The sequence below is a fragment of the Erythrolamprus reginae genome, chromosome 1, assembly GCF_031021105.1.
Source record: "Erythrolamprus reginae isolate rEryReg1 chromosome 1, rEryReg1.hap1, whole genome shotgun sequence".
NCBI lineage: Eukaryota > Metazoa > Chordata > Lepidosauria > Squamata > Dipsadidae > Erythrolamprus > Erythrolamprus reginae.
Window position 1 is genome coordinate 191,146,566 of NC_091950.1, and position 13,346 is coordinate 191,159,911.

At 39.3% G+C, this 13,346-nt stretch overlaps 1 protein-coding gene across 1 annotated transcript in view; it reads left to right on the top strand.

Moving 5' to 3' along the window:
• Positions 1-13,346, top strand: part of RAPGEF4 (Rap guanine nucleotide exchange factor 4) — a 95,587-nt gene that overhangs the window by 18,155 nt on the left and 64,086 nt on the right. The window contains exons 3-5 of the mRNA XM_070731767.1: positions 2,706-2,812; positions 8,092-8,213; positions 9,649-9,835. Of these exons, the coding sequence (XP_070587868.1) occupies positions 2,706-2,812; positions 8,092-8,213; positions 9,649-9,835 (416 nt within the window). The remainder of the gene's footprint in view (positions 1-2,705; positions 2,813-8,091; positions 8,214-9,648; positions 9,836-13,346) is intronic.

Consider the following 13,346-nt stretch of genomic DNA (forward strand, 5'->3'; position numbering starts at 1 on the left):
GGGGCCAGGTAGTTGTTCTATGGCCCCCAAGCCTGTTGGCAGAGCCATGTTTTCACAGCCTTTCGGATTCCTGAGTATTGCATTAAATTGTCATCAATGTTTGTTCTACATCCTGTTATTTTGCTAAGCATCATATGACATACAGAGAATAGAACAGAACAGAATAGAATTCTTTATTGGCCAATTGTGATTGGACACACAAGGAATTTGTCTTTGGTGCATATGCTCTCAGTGTACATAAAAGAAAATATACATATGCCAAGAATCATATGTATGATTGTCATAGGGGTCAAACAAGCAAACAGGAAATAATCAATATTAATAAAAATCTTAAGGATACAAGCAATATGTTACAGTCATGCAGTCATAAGTAGGAGGAGATGGGTGATAGGAACAATGAGAAAACATATCAATGCAGCCGTTGAATAGTTTGATAGTCGTGAGGAAACTTTTTTTTAGCAGAATGATGGCATTTGGGGAAAAATGTTCTTTTGTCTAGTTGTCTTGGTGTGCAGTTCTCTATAAATAAAATTATTAAATGTGCTTGCATAGGAAGTTTTTATAATTCAAATGCCCCAATCTCCTTCATGATGTCATAGCTGTTTTATTAAACTTATATTATCAACTATCAGAGTGTTTTGATGGCTTGTAAAAAACAATTATGAACTCTGGCCAGTTCTCTGTGTATAACTCCCCATGTTTTCTATTCTGTTGTCAATACCTCATTTTTTTTTTACCTCAATAAAATTTCCATTAAGAAAAAAACCCCTGGAATTACTGCAATGGATTTTAGGCAGTTAGCATTAGGTGACCTCTAGCGCTAAACATTCAAATTATAATTAGGACATAAAATCCTATTTTAAAAATCCCTTACAAATTCAACAGATTTAATATTAGGCACCAAGTCAATCAATGCTGAAAGGTTGTCTGAATAAAAATATATTTGCCTTCAAAGGAAGGGCATCCAAGATGGAGTCCCCAAAACATGGGAAAAGCTTGCTAAATGTGACTCATTACAGAAAAGACACCCCCACTCCACCCCTTTGTGCATCTTAAATATGGTATTTTAAATACGGTAGAGTGAGACCATATTGTACAAGACTGCAAAAGGGAAGCCAATAACCAAGGAAGTTGCTGGAATAAGGTAGCCTTGTTTTTTTCTGCATTAGTTGAAGCCAATTGATTACAGCATTATACTATCTTAAATTTCCCAATGTTTCTGAAAGTGAGAGCTCTATAGTGCACATTGTATTAAATTAAATGGAACGAAGGTAACACATATATCCCCATGACCAGTTTCATATCTCCTGGCAAAGGGATGGTACAGAGAGCTGAGTAAATAATCTTTACATTAAGCAGGATGTTCAGTCAATATTTATCGATACAGGCATTCCACATTCTTTGGCAATGATTGATAACAACCTACAAGCCAGGTTAAATTTCTAATATGAAGGAGAAGCTTCAAACTGTGTTTAAAACAGACATTCCAAATATTATGTCATTCAGCATGTGTTTGAGTAGAGTTTATTTATTTATTTATTTATTTATTTATTACTTAGATTTGTATGCCGCCCCTCTCCGAAGACTCGGGGCGGCATACAAATGTTGTTGTTGTTGTTGTTATTATTATTATTATTACTATTATTATTATTATTATGTCAATACAACACAGCAAACGAGATCATTATGCTGGATTTCGTATTTCATCACCAGTTGGGCACTTCCCAAGCACCTAGGACTGTGTGATGTAGTGGCGAATTATGTTTGCCAATCCCAGTAAAGCAGCCTTTTGCAATTGACAGATGGAGATTTTGTCAATTCCCATGGTTTTCAAATGTCCGCTGAGATCCTTTGGCACTGCGCCCAGCGTGCCAAGTACCACTGGGACCACTTTCACTAGCTTATGCCAGAGTTGTCGCAGCTCGATGATGATGATGATGATGATGATGATTAATTGGACTTATATGCCGCCCCTCTCCGTGGACTCGGGGCTGCTCAAGTTACCTCTGAACTTTCTGTAAAGCGACATTGTTGGTGAAAGTGGGGGGAAAGGTCACTGTTTCAGCATTTTGTTCCAGAATTGCCATCCAGAATGGCTTCATTAACTTGAATATTTATGCTCTTGATGGAAACTGGGAAGTGTAATTATTTTATGGAAATGCCAGCCTGCAGACAAATATCTAGAACAGTACAGGACCATGCACCCTGGTTTCAAGCAAATTTCTAGGTGTGGATTTATTTGTGCTCCATATTAAAACTTACACTTTTATGATAATGAAGCTTACATTTCTTACGTTTCTTGGTTTTGTTACATATTTATTTATTTATTTATTTATTTTTATTTATTGGATTTGTATGCCGCCCCTCTCCGGAGACTCGGGGAGGCTAACAGCAATAATAAGACAGCGTACAATAATAATCCAATACTAAAAACGATTAAAAACCCATTAATATAAAAACCAAATATACATACAGACATACCATGCATAAAATTGTAGAGGCCTAGGGGGAAAGAGTATCTCAATTCCCCCATGCCTGGCGGCAGAGGTGGGTTTTAAGTAGCTTACGAAAGGCAAGGAGGGTGGGGGCAATTCTAATTTCGGGGGGGAGTTGGTTTCTCCTGTATAAGAATGAAAGGGCTGTTAATGTTTTTCACAGATATGCAAAATAGTTTTACTGACTTCTCTCTTCTTCATTTTTTTCAGGTACCATCAGAAAAAATCCTCCGAGCTGGAAAGGTATTACGGAATACAATCCTGTCCCGTGCTCCTCACATGATAAGAGACCGGAAGTACCACCTGAAGACCTATAGGTATCATGAGGGAAATATGATATTCATTTTTTACTTGAGTAAAAATCTTGTGATTTTTAATAATAATTTTGGGTTCTTTCATGTTTCCCAAGTATTGGATTATTGGCAATATTGTAGATCATAAGCATGCTTTAGCCATTTTAACCTGTGGCCTTCAGCACATTGAATTTGGGGCTGTTTGAAGAATTTAATGCTACAAACATCATTCAGGCATCTTGAGTCAAAGAAGACTGACTCTGAAGTGCCACCTTAAACCAAGTAGACTATCTTTAAATTGGGCCTTTCTCTTCAGACTTAGCCTCAAATGACAATCCTAATTACCAAGGCAGGATGTTCAGCCAGGATTGCTAATGGCTGGAGATAACGGGAACCAGTATCTAACAATATCTGGAAGGACACCTGTTCTGGTACAAATCAACTTTTCCCAGTCAGATAACTCAGCACAATAAGGTATCACAGATCATTTTATTACAGGCATTCTCACAATAACTCACAGTTATGATGCGATTCTTCTGTAGTATAATCTTTCCCATTGTGCAGGTAAAAAGAGGTTGAATTGACCCAGGCTCTAGGTGTAGCATATACATGCTGGCTGGCTTAGTGAGAGAAGACAAAGACCCTCTGGAATGTTCTCTCCAATTACCCCTCATCCCGAGTCAGAGCCAATAGGAATACACAAATGTGGTCACATGTAGAACTACATTACCCAGAGTGCAATTTCACTACATTTCCCCTAATGCAATATCTTAAAGAGACATGCCTAAATACAGTCCAACTATCTCTGTCTCTGGGGACAGCACACCAGTTCTCGAGTTGTTATTGGGAGAGTCATTTTAACTTGGTGAGCTTACTTTTGAAAAGACACAATGTAGAGTTGCATTGTCAGTATTCTGTGCATGGTTCCTTATAGATTGCTATGTAAGATGCGTGCATTGTACATAATTAGACATGCAACAGGCAATATTTTGTTGTGCATTTGAGCAACTATGCATATGTAACATTATTATTTTATGGATCCTGCTGGTGGCAGCAGTGCCTTGCTAAAACAAGTTTATTTTTGGCAAAATAAGAATTAAATACAGATTTCTATCCTTTCTCCTACTAAGACTAGTGATTTCTAGCTTTCTCAGAGCATTGAAGAACTGAATTAAATATTATTGGGTTCCTTTTTCTACTTTGGAGAGTAAATATATTTTAGGAGTTATTCATTGTCAGGGTTTTTTAAAAAAAATTAGAATCAAGGGACACAATCTGGATTTTGTTTAATCAACCTAATGGAACATGTGAACCATTCTCAGAATAGCAGACTGGAAATGACTGGTCATCAAGCATTGTGTGTTGTATTCTCTATGCCTGCATTTTTTAAAAAAATAAGCTCATGAAATATATTATCAGTCATATTCTTTCTCTAAAATATTTTCCAAATTTAAAAGTAAGTATTAGTATTTTTCAGAGTATAAGACGCATCTTAGTTTTGGAGTAGGAAAATAGGGGGGCAAATCTGCCTATCAGGTATTCATCTGGCTAGCATTCTTAGTCTGGTCAGCTTTAGCACATTATTTTATTCCCTGCTTAGGGCTTTAAAAAACCTTATTCGACATGAGTAGCAATGAAAAAAAAAGTCTGCAAAGACTTAGGGCTGGAAAAAGTATTTTCAGCGGAATGGAAAAAAAAAACCCCTGCAAGCTGGTAAGAGCCGGGAAGATCGTTAGTGCCTCTTTAAGGCTGAAATTTTTTTTTTAAAAAAGCTACATTCAGAGTATAAGATGCACCCAAATTTTCAGCCTCTTTTTGGGGGGGAGGGTCTTATACTCCAAAAAATACGGTAACCATCACCTTTTTTTGCTAATTAATGACTGCAACAAAGCTGCTGAACAAATATCTTTCAATATCCATCCAGAGGGTTACAGATAATCCTTGATTTACAATAATCCTTTTTTAATTTATTGGCTGTTCAAAGTTACAATGTGGCACTGGGGAAAAAAAGAGACTGGTTATCATACTTACAAGCATCACAGTGTCCCTGCAGTCATGTGATCAAGATTTGCAACCTTCCCAGGAGGCTTTCAACAAAGTCAGTGGCAGAAGCTAGATTTGCTAAACAGCCACGGCAAGAATGATGATAAAATCGGGCAAGATTGTGTGATTATTCACTTAACAATTGCATTGCTTAGTAACGAAAGTTTCAGTTCCAATGTGGTCAGAAGTTCAGGTTTACCTTTTATTGAAGCTTGCAGAAAGCATTCAGTCTTATTTTAATTCTAGGGTACGTTTTCATAAATTGAAATACAGGCTTCGGTTGCCATGTCATTTCAACAATGTCAACATATTCCTATTTTCTTTGTCTCTCTCACTGAAATGGTAGATTACATGTGATGAGGCTATTGTCTAAGAAACAAGATGATTATATTTGCATTGTTAAATAAGCTTGCTTTCCCTATACATAGCAATGAATCATGATCATTTTGAAACAGTGTCAGGTTTGGATTAAGTAAACAAAACCTCTAGTTTCCTGGGACAAAGCGTGTTTATAAATAGAAAAGTTGTTATTCCTTAGAAGTTATATGAACCATATTTTTGTGTTTTTCTGAGAACACTTTTTTTTCCTGAAAAGAGCCTAGAACAGGAGTAGGCAAAGTTGGCTCTTCTCTGACTTGTGGACTTCAATTCCCAGAATTCCTGAGCCAATCATGCTAGCTCAGGAATTCTGGGAGTTGAAGTTGAAGTTCATGTTTGTTTGTTTGTTTGTTTGTTTGCTTGCTTGCTTGCTTGCCTGCCTGCCTGCCTGCCTGCCTGCCTGCCTGCCTGCCTGCCTGCCTGCCTGCCTTTCTTTCTTTCTTTCTATCTATCTATCTATCTATCTATCTATCTATCTATCTATCTATCTATCTATCTATTATCTATCTATCTATCTATCTATCTATCTATCTATCTATCTATCTATCTATCTATTTATTAGATTTGTATGCCACCCCTCTCCGTCGACTCGGGGCGACTCACAACAATAATAAAACAATTCATGACAAATCTAATAATTTAAAAACATTTTTAAAAACCCGTTATTAAAACAGACATACACACAAACACACCATACATAAATTGTATAGGCCCGGGGGAGATGTCTCAATTCCTCCATGCCTGACAGCAGAGGTGGGTTTTAAGGAGTTTACGAAAGGCAAGGAGGGTGGAGGCAGATCTAATCTCCGGGGGGAGCTGGTTCCAGAGAATCGGGGCCGCCACAGAGAAGGCTCTTCCCTGGTACCCGCCAAATGACATTGTTTAGTCGAAGGGACTCAGAGAAGGCCTAATTGGTTGCTGGGATTCGTGCGGCAGAAGGCGGTCCTGGAGATATTCTGGTCCGATGCCATGAAGGGCTTTATAGGTCATAAACAACACTTTGAATTGTTACCGGAAATTGATCGGCAACCAATGCAGACTGCGGAGTGTTGGTGTAACATGGGCATACCGAGGGAAGCCCATGATTGCTCTCGCAGCTGCATTCTGCATGATCTGAAGTTTCCGAACACTTTTCAAAAGTAGCCCCATGTAGAGAGCAGAGAACATGTCATAGAAGAGCCAACTTTGCCAACCCCAGGCCTAGAATATTAACAAGACATTTTAATGTATGATGGTGAACTTATGGCACGCGTGCCATGTTGGAGGGCACATGAGACGTTGCCCTAGGTCAGCTCCTGTAAACATGTGCATGCTAGCCAGCCATTTTGCCCTGGGAAGCTTCCCTGAAGCCCCAGAGTGCAAAAAACAGCACAGCGAGTAAAGTGGAAGTCCATTTTTATGAACTTCCGGTTTGCCCGTTTGGCCATTTTTTTCACCTTCCCAGATTTCAGTGAGGCCTGTGCACATACGTGCAAATGGAATAATTGGAATCAGCTCCCCTCAGAGATCCGCACTGCCTCCACCTTCTTCACCTTTCGCAAGAGTCTAAAGACTCATTTATGAGGCCAATAGACTCTAGCCCCCTGGCTGACGAAATGTAATGTATGTTTGTTGTGTGAATGGGAATGATTGATTTTTAATGCTATGGGGGGGGGGAAGTTAGATTAATTAGTTTAAATTAATTGGATTAGAATGTTTACATTGTTCTTTTATACGTTGTAAGCCGCCACAAGTCTCCGGAGAGGGGCGGAATATAAATCTAATAAATAAATAAATAAACAAAATTTCCCCTAAAAGTTTACTTTTGGTTTTTGACAAAAACACCCCCTTAGCGAACAATGAGTTTACTTTGTGATCATTGCGTTCACTCAAAATAACGCTGCAAAAAAGTCATAAATGTTCGTTACCTGACAGCCTGTTTTATAACCATCACAATATATGATTTATGATTGTGACTCCATTATAGTTCTCAATAGAGACTTTATATATATGAATTATTATTATTATTATTATTATTATTATTATTATTATTATTAATTAGATTTGTATGCTGCCCTTCTCCAAAGACTCGGGGTGGCTCACAGAATAGATACAAAACAAGCATATAACACAAATCTAATATATTAAAAAGTATGACTAAAAATCCTATGTAATACACAATCATACAATCCAATCACACCATGCATCAAATTTATTGGTCAGAGGGGCAAGGTCTAATTGCCCCAAGCCTGGCGACAGAGGTGAGTCTTGAGGCTCTTGCGGAAGGCAAGGAGGGTGGGGGCATACGAATCTCTGGGGGGACCTGATTCCAGCGGGCCAGCATCCCCACAGAGAAGTCTCTTCCCCTAGGCCCATTGTCTGGTTGACGGGACCTGGAGAAGGCCAACTCTGTGGGACCTAACCGGCCACAGGGATTTATGCAGCAGAAGGCGGTCCCATAAGTAATCTGGTCCGATGCCATGTAGGGTTTTGTAGATCATCACCAACACTTTGAATTGTGCCCAGCAACCAGTGCAGTCTGCGGAGTCTTGGAGAAACATGGGCGTGTCTGGGGAGACCCATGACCACTTGCGCAGCTGCATTCTGCACGATTTGAAGTTTCCGAACACTCTTCAAAGGTAGCCTCTTAAATGTGGGCTGGTTGCTTAGCGTCCCAAATGCAGTCATATCACCGGGAGGGGGACAGCTGTCAGAAGTTTGGGGGGGTCTGTGATAGCTTTTGAACATTCATTGAGTTGGGGACTACCGTTAGTAGGCTTCATCCATTTATGAATGGAAATAGCTGTATGGTACTTTTGAAAAAAGGTTGATCTATAAATCTATCAACAACAGCAGTAACAACAAAGTTAACTAAATATTTTATGATTGAAACTATCTTTCAGACAATGCTGTGTAGGAACAGAACTGGTAGACTGGATAATGCAGCAGAGTTCCTGCGTTCATTTACGGACACAAGCTGTGGGCATGTGGCAGGTATTGCTGGAGGAAGGTGTTCTCAATCATGGTAAGAGGAACTTAGAATTGGGAAATCCAGACCATAGGCTCCCTGGTACAGTAATTCTAACAGGAGGCAATGGAAATCTATTGAGGTTCATAAGCTATACAGTGTTCCCTCGATTTTCGCGGCTTCGAACGGTTTTTCAAAAAATATTAATTAAAAAATACTTCGCGTTGTTTTTCCTATACCACAGTTTTTCCCACCCAATGACATCATACGTCATCGCCAAACTAATAATTTTTGCAAATAAATAACAAAAAAAAATTTATTGTTAATAAATAATAAATATCAGGGTCACTAAGTGTCTTATTCCATGGTGAGTACCAGTAATAATGGTGAGTAAATGGTTGTAAAGGGAATGGGAAATGGTAATTTAGGGGTTTAAAGTGTTAAGGGAAGGCATGTGATACTGTCCATAGCCAAAAATGGTGTATTTACTTCCGCATCTCTACTTCACGGAAATTCGACTTTCGCGGGCGGTCTCGGAACGCATCCCCAGTGGAAAATGAGGGAACACTGTACTTTAAATTATGATGCTTGAGATAATTATTCCAGTGTCCAGAAATACAGTCTGTCCCTAGGAGAATCACTATCAATAGAGGTAAGCATGTTGAAGAGGGACCAGTAGTCAGATTTAAGATGTTTTCTCCTCTAAATGGACAATTTGGAACGTCTTTTTACTCCCTCTAGCAGGGCCTCCTTTTCATTTGGTGGTTCCACCACAGAGCCACTTCTACATCAGGTCATATTCTTAGAGAGCCTTCAGATACCCAAACTGGATTTTTAAAAAATACTGAACGGGGCTAGATCCAGTCAGAGCTGAAGAAGCTTCTTGGATGAGAAGTGAAATGACTTCAAATAAAAACAAGAAAGTCCAGTTAGTTGCCCCTTGAAAAAGCACTTTTGGGTGAACAGAGTGCTAGATTGCAAAAATGGCTCTTACTAAGCCACACACTTGTTTGTAAATCCTACTTGAAATGTGAAAACGTTTTATAAAAATTTGGTTGGTGTGGATACTGAATTTTAAATTTGGATTAAACTAAAAACGGATCTTTCATGCAAATTAGCATGTCAGTAATCTAGTCATTCCTGAAAAATCTTGCAGCAGAAGAGAGATACTTAAAAGCTCACATAGTGGAGATGTGGTGGAGTCAGATACAAGGAATAGTCATAGATATTTCATGATTGACATCCAACACGAAATAATGAGCATGTTGTCTGTTAATGTATTAAATCACCAACACTGACATTCTCTTCCGGCGCGGGCGAGCCATTGTTGGCATAGATCTATGAGAAGTCCAGCAGTCTTCTGGCAACTGGCTCGACTTCCATAAAAAGCCCTGCCTTGCTTGCTGAGAACTGCAGGTCTGTATCATTTAATGGTGCTGAAGATAATAAAGCCTTCTACCATCAATCTTTTATATCCTATTGCTGCTTTCAGTGGACCAAGAGCAGTACTTCCAGGACAAGTATTTATTTTATCGATTTTTGGACGATGAGCATGAAGATGCCCCTGTGGTGCCCACTGAGGAAGAAAAGAAGGAATGTGATGAAGAGCTACAAGACACCATCCTCCTGCTTGCTCAGATTGGACCCGATGCTCATATGAGGATGATTCTTAGGAAGCCGTAAGATGGTTAATAGATTATTGTTTTTGAGACCCTGATTTAAATATTTCACCTGTATGTATATATGCTTGGCAGGGCATGTTCAGTTTTGATATTTACCTATAAGAACCAGGGCACAAAAACCTGATTGAAATGATAACTCAGATATGTTTTCTTTGATAGAATAAAGCAAAAGGCCTAAACTAAATCGGGTATTTTCATGGGCTTGGTTTCCAAGAATTTATAATTACACTGTACCTTTTAACATGCCCTACTATAATGTGATGGAAATTTCTGCTGTACAAAGTATTCTCTGGGTGAAATTTTATTTTTTAGGCTTAAAGGGTAGGTTAATTGTCATTGAATATTAACTTTCCAGATGCAAAAAGTTTTTCACCAAGTTAGCAGTGATTTTCAGTCTGTGGAGTAGTCCAGATACATATTTATTATCCCACTTATCATGATCCTATTATTAAAGTTCACAGGAAGTGTGGGATATTGGCTCTCGGCTGATTTGAAAAATATCATCTGCTTTTAAATTACCACAGCTGCTGCCTTTGACTTGCAATTCTTCAAGAGGTTGCAAAATTCATATAATTACCAAGAAAGAAATAATGTTTTCTTTATTTTTTTAAAAAAATGCTGAATAGATTACTTTGAGCATTTGATTGTATAATGGCACTGCTGCTTTAAAAGGTGCTTTCTATTGTTTTGAATTTGAAACTCACTTGCAAAATGTGTCACTTGTTTTGACAGGGAACTTTAAAAATTCTTTATTTATTACACTGCAACATTTTAACTGTCAAATGATGAAAGAATGTCTGCAGTGTTAAAAAAAATAGAATAAAACGGCAAGGAGAAAATTGGCAGACTCTGGGTTGCTATTGGTAGGGGTGCCCCCCCCCTTTTATTAAAAAAAGCATACATTGCTCTAAATATAAAATTAGCTTTTAAAAAAATGTACTACAAACAAAGCTGCCTGGTTCTAATGATGTATGTATTAAGAAATACAAATCTGTTACATGCACTGAAAAATTGTTTGGAAGATGTGACTTCTATTTTAAAAATTACGGTGCGATTCAGAAGTGACAACCAAAATGGATATATTTTATTTTTTAATATGTATTCGATTTAGATGTTTAGCAAAAATGTTGGCTCACTGGAACCTGTTAGACGTATACATCAAATAAAGCATTTAATTTGAAAGTGTTATTGAAACAGGCAGTTGTATGATGATGGCTTCTACCTCCCTTGCTACCCGTTTGATTTTCTAAGAGCCAAGCTAGAATGTCACGGTATCTGTAGTGGCTTGTTTGTTCTTAAATTACGAATAGTCATTCTGAGCATTGGCATTCATGCCAAAACACAGTACGCCAGAATAACAACACACACGTGATAATGTCATCACACATATGTTGCCATTTTGTACTAACATCTCAGCCGCCTGATGCAAACGCATAACTCATGGCCTTTGCATGATGATATCTTGACAGCATGTCTTCATCTCCCCTTCCTATTGACACACACTGATGTGGGAGTCATGGATTGTTTTAGATTATTTGGGGGACAGAATGTCCATTGTATGGCTAGCAAAATGGCTACCCCAAGAGAAATGTGTGGAGGGATAGATGCACATGCAACAAACAACTCCTGGATTTTAGAAAGAAGCCCTACTTTCTCCAAACATTATCATCTGTGATTTTCAAATAAATAAATCTCTGGCAAGCAGCGTATGAAAGAAGGAACTTTTTAAATTCTGTGTCCAGGAAAAGCTGCTTGGCTCAGAGAACCCTGTTGTGAAAAAACAGTATCACCATATTTATAAGCTTTGTCTGATGTGAAGCCTGATTGTGTATGGGCATGTTACATCCTTTGAGTCAACCCTGATTCCTAGTGACTGCATACACAGCTCTGTGCTGTTTTGCGCCGGAAGCGGAGTGAAAACACAGACACAGAGCTGGATTTAAAATTGGGTCACTTTTATTAAATAAATATAACTTTATTTAATTAAACAACAAATTGGGACCTGCAGAGGTCAACTAAGAACTTTGGGGCGGAAATGATGTCATCTACTTCCTGGGCAACTATTTGCATAGCTCCTTGCTGATCCAGGTGAAGGGGACCTCGCCCTCACCTGGATCCAAGCCATGCCATGCATGTGGGAGGTCTCGCCGTCCAATCCCAAACAGGCAATTGGGTGGGGCGAGACCCAGAGGCAACCTCTCCCCAATCACCCAGGCCGGTTTATGACACCATGAGCTCTTGGAGAGAGTCTGCCACTCATCTCCAAAGGTGCCCAAAGGAGAACACAAGTTGCTAACCACCTCCCAATTTCCGCCCCTAACCTGCCAACCCAGTGACCAAAAGTAAGCCAGTTAACCAAATCAAAAACTATATCCGAAGCACCCCCTAACCATCCATCCCACAACGCAATGTGGAATAGGTGAAAAACTGTCAGAACTAAGACGTCGTGCCCGCCAAAAATTCCTATTTGGCCCCCTAAGGGTGACCCCAAAGGCACACCGTAAGATAGGGAGGGCGGGCGGGTGTTCGCTCATCGGCTGCCATGGCGAAAAGGAGGGCCCCAGGCAGGCACAGACCCTTATAAAGGGCTGGCCTGGCTTGCCCCGGCAGCATCATAGGCCGGCGACGCTGCCAGGCCCATCCGAGATCTCACGAGAACTCGTGAGATCTCAGCAGAATCCAAGATGCCAGCTGCGCCAAGGGCTGTGTTTCCTGGCCCCAGAGCAAAACTGGCTGGCAGGTGAGTCCGCCAGCATGGCATTCTTAGCAACATTTTTCAGAAATGGTTTGGCCGTGGCCTTCTTCCTAAGATTGTCAAGGCAAGCAACCAGATCCACATGTGTATAGTCCAAGCTAACTACTTTAGTGTATATTCTGTCTATAATATAGGAATTTCCCTAGGACTGCTAACCTTTTCTTGGGAAAGATATGTAAGGTTCCAGGGGCTGGGGTGTCAGTCCTGGATCTCTTGTAGCTGCACAACAATTCAAGGCTCATTCCCTACTTGATTCTTCCTTTCTGCCTGGCTGGACGTTTCCCAGCAAAGACTGAAATGAGTAGGCCAAAATTATTGAAATGGCTTCATGTCTAAGGGATTATTTCTCCCTTGAATGTCACATCATCAAGTGAGATATGCCTCACATGTATATTGTGTATATATTGTGTATAATTAACTTTTTTTTAGCCCGGAACTTACAGTAAGTTAGAATTGGTAGTTTGGAAGGCAAATCTATTTTCACAAATTTATTTTGTGATTGCACAAAAGACAGTGTTGCTTATTACTGGATTGAATTGGAATTTAATTTAGCAGATGAACATTTTTAGTCTCCTGGAAGAGGTTTGTCCCTGTTTTTTTTAAATTTCCAGTTTAGCATACAGTCTTGGCATTCCTTGGAGATATTTTTCTGTCTTAGCAGGTTGCTGGGCCTGGAAGATCTTATTTGGATATGGATGTGAAGCAAGATTTGGTCTGGTTCATATTAGGCTGAAGATTTTTTCTAGATTTTTT